Below are 6,000 nucleotides of genomic sequence, written 5' to 3'. Positions count from 1 at the left end.
TTTCAAAATAGATGACATGGTTTCAGCTCATCATATCCATGCAGCGTTCTTTTCTTTTAATTAATGTGTTTACCTAAAAGTATGCAGTTCTTTGTGCAAAACCGTTAAGTTTTATCAATTTTGGGGTGAAAACGCAAAATTGACCCCAGAATTGCAGATAAACTAAAAAATTATTAACTTACTTAACACTAAAATGGTCAATTGCTCATTGTAAGGCTGGAATTCCCAAACAATGACTGATATCTGTTTTCATGTTGGTGTCAAGATGTGGTAAACAAGATGCATTCATTTTTGAGTGTTGGTTATTATCCAAATTCCCTGTTGCTTTTAATCAACATTATGTCTTGTTTAAGGCTCAGCACTTTGTAATCTTTACAGGTGTGTTGTATCAATGAAAACAGAAGTTTTAGTGGATCAACTACAGGAGTGGTTCCTATCAGATGCTCTGTCTCTGACCTTTCACCTTTGCTTTGTTTCTCATGAGTACCCAGTTCCATCCACACACTCATACTCAGCGTAAACACGCACACACACATGCGTGGTAAAAAGATGATGATCAAGGGTCGTAACCCCACCCTTCACTCTGCCCCCCACTTGAAGTTAGTGCGTTGTCCATATAATACACATGAAATTACACAGAGGTTCACAGTTATTTTACAAAAGATAAGATGCCTGAAGCAACTAAAAATGTTCTAACAGGCATTTTTGCTCATTACAAAATCACATCCGTTTCATTCAACCCTAACACCGACCCAAGCTATTTCCTATTCACAAGTGAATACAACAATAGCCCAAACCGTCATTCACATACTGTCCCCCATCCCAGTCCCACCCAAAGACAAGAAAAAAAGCCTTAAAGAAATCCTTAAGAATCCAAGAAGTTCCTTTTAATTCCACTGAAAATCAATGTGTCTCTGAATCACGTTTTTTTTTCTTCGTAAATTCAAGTCTCTCCAGAGAACTGAGCAAAATTGTACACTCCCACGTGTCGCAGTTCACAAATTCAATAATGCAGCCGTCTTTTAACTCGCAACCTGTAGGCTTGTGAAGGGCAGCGAGATGTGTCCTCTGATAATCCACAAATACACAGTGTTGTGTTTTCCCCAGCATATGTTTTAGTATGATTTATTTGTGTGTATAGAAGCATACAGCTTTCAGATCATTCTTGCATTGGTAACATGAAATCTTGGTAATGGAGTAAGGCATAAAATGCAGATAACAGAAAGAATTATTCCTCTTTTTCTGTTCATCATAGATGTTTTTCTGCTGTTTTTCTGTATTCTCGCAATGACAGGTTTCAGAAAAACAAAGTCTGATCACTCCTACCAATCCATGCCTACCGACAGAAAGATCTCATTGAACATTCACAGAAATATTACAATCTGTCCTGTCTGCATTGGTCAGCATTCTGATTCAAGTCAAAATATGCCAGAGAAAACATGTGGCTGATCAGTGATTTCTTGAGTTGTGTGCAAAATATTAAGGGAAATTCATTTGACACTGAATGCATTTCGGAATTTAGTTCACTCACTTGTTAGCTCCTAATGAAATGGAATACTTTAAAAAATAAATCTAAACATTCCACTAACAGCTCATGTATTTCCCTTATCTCAAACACATTCATATTTTTATTGATTTTTGCTTAACAGGAGGCCGAATTATACTGTCAGACTTCAATCCAGCACAAACATTCAACTTTGGGTTCCTTGTAACTACCTGACCAACAACTTCTTTTCAGGAATCCACATATCATGTGTTAGTATGTAACACACAGTAAATGCAAACTAAAATACCTCTAATGCAACCTACTTTTCACTTACATATGATTGAAAGTGTAAAGGCTGAATTCATTAACGTCCAAGATACATGTATGAAAATCAAAAACGCTTCGATTTTGTATAGCTCAGTTAGGCTAGCAAACTTTCATTCAAGTAATTCAAGACAAAAAAGACAAAGTGACTTCTCCTCTACAACACCTTCTGTGCAATCGTTCGGAAGGATAAACGATCGGTTGTTTAAATGATATACATCATTAACAGATCAGTATTTTCACTCAATCCCGATCTGTCTCTTCACAAAATGAAAACACTTACAGTAAAATACTTCACCTTTTCTTGGTCTGGATATCGTAAGACTAGTCACATGTTCTGATTCATTATGGAAATTATAAGGGTATGAGTTCCTTTGTGCAATGCTAGAAAATATTTTATGAATTAATAAGTAAATAGAGTTAAGAGAGAGAAAAACAAACAAACAAATAATAAATTACATGTTGCTCAGGGAAAAAGCACCTACAAACCTGAATAGGCCATATTTTACATAGATTCATATTTTGAGTCAGCTCCTTTCATTTACAATCCCTTTGAATCAGCATTATTTTTTCTGGAAGTTGCTTTTGTATACACACTGTTTTCATGAGCATCTTAATTCCTCCCTGATGGAGCCACAGGAAGGATTCAGCCAAACCAATTAGCGTAAATTTTAGGAACTTTCTCTTTTTTTGTCAGCCTCATTCATTCCTTGAGGCTTATGTTTGGCACTCATTCTTAAAAATAGCTTAATCTCAAGTTTGTTTCCCCTTAAAGATAAGGTAATACACATGCACATAAGAGTATTTTTGAATCGGTAGTTCAAATAATATAAATTACTCTACCAGGAGTGCAGCTGTTCACAAGGCATTAACAATATTTTTGTAAATCTTTGAATTCAAGGCCCTCAGGATCCTGGTAAAGGGATACAGATACTGAGCCAAACCAAATGGTAATTTTTGCTGAGATCGATCATGAGAAGCCTTTTGAAATAGCCTTCATATATTTACCATAAAATAGACCACCAGTTTGGTTGATTTGTACCACCCTAGCGCAAAACATACGGTTCTTCAAACCTGTTTAGAGTTGATTTACCAAACCACACATTAGCGTAGAGCCCATTTCACCCTTAAAATCATTAAGGTGACAGGAGATGCTCCGTGACATCCACCCTTTTAAAGCATCTTAAACTGAATAAAAGGCCACAACAGCTCATAAAGTTCGTTCGTGTCTCCATCTTTAAATACTTCTTATTCCCTCCCCCCTGGCTGTCCACTCTCCGACCATCCTGAAGAAAAAAGAAAAAAAAAAAACATTATAAATGAACACTCATCTTCACATGACACAGTAAGGCTCACGGGGCAGTTGAGGTGGAGTTCTACAGCAGGGAGGCAGGTGGGCCAGCAGGCCCTTCTTCAGGTCCTTGTTGAGGAAAAAGCAGATTATGGGGTTCACGCCAGCTTGGGCAAAACTCATCCACACGGTGGTGGAAAGATACCGGTGTGGGATGGTGCACGCCTTCACAAAGACCCGCCAGTAACAGGCCACAATGTACGGGGACCAGAGCACCAGAAAAAACAAGGTGATGACATAGAACATCCTACCAAGCTGCTTCTCAGCCTTAAACTCCTCCATGCCTAGCAGGCGTCTGTTCTGGTTGTGCAAGTTCTGCCTGATGCCCAATAAAGTGGGGGGCATTGGGCCACGGCCGAACCCTGCTATCCAGTTTGCGGCTGCCTGGCCTGTGGCTCCAGGTCCGTGAAAGGTCCAGTTTTGGCTGATGGCTGGAACCATCTGGACTGGCTTCATCTTTCGGTGCTTATATTCGAACAGCAGGAGCTTCATGTAGACCACGTGAGTAGCCAGGATTAGCACAGCCAGCATCAGCATGAAGCCTAGCGTGTCATTGGCCTTGAAGTAGCGATGCTCAAAGATGCACTGGTCCTCCTCGCGGATGAACTTGTAGGTGCCGACGTCAAAGACAGGTGGGAAGGCCATGGCGACTGACAGCGTCCAGACCATGCACACCACCGCAATGCAGGTCCAGAAGGTCATTCGCTTGGAGTAGAAGCGGTGGTGGGCAATGGCCATGTAGCGTGTGACGCTAATGCAGAACAGCATGAAGGCAGCATGGAAGCAAAAGAGGACGGCCATGAAGGCCACCACCTTGCAGCTGAGCACGCTGTAAGTCCAGGCCGAGCCGTTCTTGATAGACACCAGGACAAAGGGAAAGCAGACTGCCGAGCGGATGGTGTCGGCGAGGCAGAGGTCCAGAAGAAAGTAGTAGGGTGCCTTGTGTAGGGCTCTGTCCCGTAACACTAGCAGGGATACCACTAAGTTGCCCACCAGGCTGATGCAGATAATCAAGCCCAGAAGGACAAGTTTCACATAGGTAGATACGGCTGAGGAAGGTGCTCCACCCATCACGCCACCTGTCGTGGACACCACAGCCGCCAAGGGGTTCCCAGGCCCATCGCTGCTTGCGTTTCCGTTTGCCATCGCTTTTGCTGCTCAAATCGCACACCTCCTCCTTCAGCTCCTCCTTTACCCCCGCTTCCTCTACTCCCTCCTCCACCTTGATCTGCATTGCCCCATTTTTGTACAGTTCTCTTTGGAGCGTCCCTTCAAACTTGCCACCTCTTCTGGCCTCCACACCTATGAATAGAGAACAAAACATTTGTTACCCTTGTTTTCTACCACAAACAAATGCTATTCTTTAAATGCCATGAACACTACTGATTTTGGGAGAAAGTATAGCATTTTTGTAATTCCTGAGAGAAAGATTTTTAGGTCAAGAAGACTGAGAACTACTGGTGCTGAATAAAAACAGTAACTCTAGTACTGCTATGGCAATTCATAACTAAGCAAAAACTGCAAAGTAGATTTTAAAAAGCATAACAATCAATAAAGATAACCTGGAGTTATCTACCATATGTGGAAACATACTGGTGCTTTAATCTATATGGAAAATACTGGAAAATTCAGTAATTTTTTTCCTGGAAAAACTGCTATTCACATTAACATTCTGAGAGAATGTTAAGAGTAGAGCAGAGTCTGGAGAAGTTTTTGAAATGTTTAAACATATTTTAACTTGGCACAGTGACATAAAAATGTGTATTGTGCATGAGACACTGGAAAAGAAGTGAAACGGTCACAAGACTTCTGTGTTGTGCATGTTTAGATTGAAAAAAAAAACAGAGAGAAAAACAGATCTGATTCAGCGGAAATGGTGGCAAGTCCAAATTTGACCTAGATAATGTGGTTGGCGCTTGGCCTCGACATTGTGCACAATCTCTGTATGCTACTAAAAAGCGTTAGCGCAATGATTTGGTTTCGCATTGTGTCAGAACGATAAAGAATGTGTCTCAGATATGGAAAAATCTGCTGTAGCTTGATTCTAACTTATGTAAACGACAGATGAGACAGATATGATTTCTCAAGACACCTCTTGGAGTATCTGCTAGGAAATAGCTACAGTTTATGCTGTATAAATAATGATTCTATTAATTATTCACATCTCTAATTGGATTGCATATGACTTAAACATTTTTTTCAATATGAAATATCAATGATATTAGAAAAAGTAAATAAAAACCAAGGAAATCACATTTTCATGTTTCCATTCTTAATTATTATTATTTCAAATACATCATGTTACATCATCTAAAATATTATGCTCTTACTCATATAACATAAGTCAGTTCTTTAAACAATAAATATCATCTTTCTCATCATGAGTGCTTACACCAAATGTAAAATACAACGAAAGAGCTAAATAAAGAATAGATAAAAAGCATACCTTGCACCACAGTAGATATTTTAATTGTGTCCACCATCATTAAACAGGTTAATCAATAATCTGCTGAATGGGATAAGCAGTGCTCCTGTAAGCATCTGCTGTAACATGCTGAGGAACATCTTCTGCTTCCCCCTTAGTGCTGAGCAGATCAGCTGTTTCCAACACATGCTACATGGCATGCCAGCAACTAGTCTTTCATAGTAATTACCTTATTGTTGCTAGGCTACAACACATCACTTTTGTATGTTGAGTCTAGGCGTGGGGGCAAAAGTGGTGGGGGGCCAATGAAGAGTTAGGGGATGGGAAATCGTTGTCAATCTGCACTGAAGGCGACAGCCGAGCTTCAAGAAAAAGCTTTGGTGTACATAGTGATAGTAACGGCTTGAACTAACT

General features: G+C 40.1%; 1 protein-coding gene across 1 annotated transcript; it reads right to left on the bottom strand.

Annotated features, from left to right (window-relative positions):
- Positions 1 to 211: 211 nt before the first annotated feature.
- gpr173 (G protein-coupled receptor 173) lies at positions 212 to 4,379 on the bottom strand. Its single transcript, XM_059503709.1, has one exon. It carries the CDS (start codon positions 4,305 to 4,307, stop codon positions 3,144 to 3,146), a length of 1,164 nt encoding a protein of 387 aa, XP_059359692.1. The 5' UTR covers positions 4,308 to 4,379; the 3' UTR covers positions 212 to 3,143.
- Positions 4,380 to 6,000: the final 1,621 nt, after the last annotated feature.

Source organism: Carassius carassius, chromosome 21 (genome assembly GCF_963082965.1).
Source record: "Carassius carassius chromosome 21, fCarCar2.1, whole genome shotgun sequence".
NCBI lineage: Eukaryota > Metazoa > Chordata > Actinopteri > Cypriniformes > Cyprinidae > Carassius > Carassius carassius.
The sequence above is the reverse complement of the archived record's forward strand: the minus strand, read 5'-3'. Positions and strand labels throughout refer to the sequence as shown.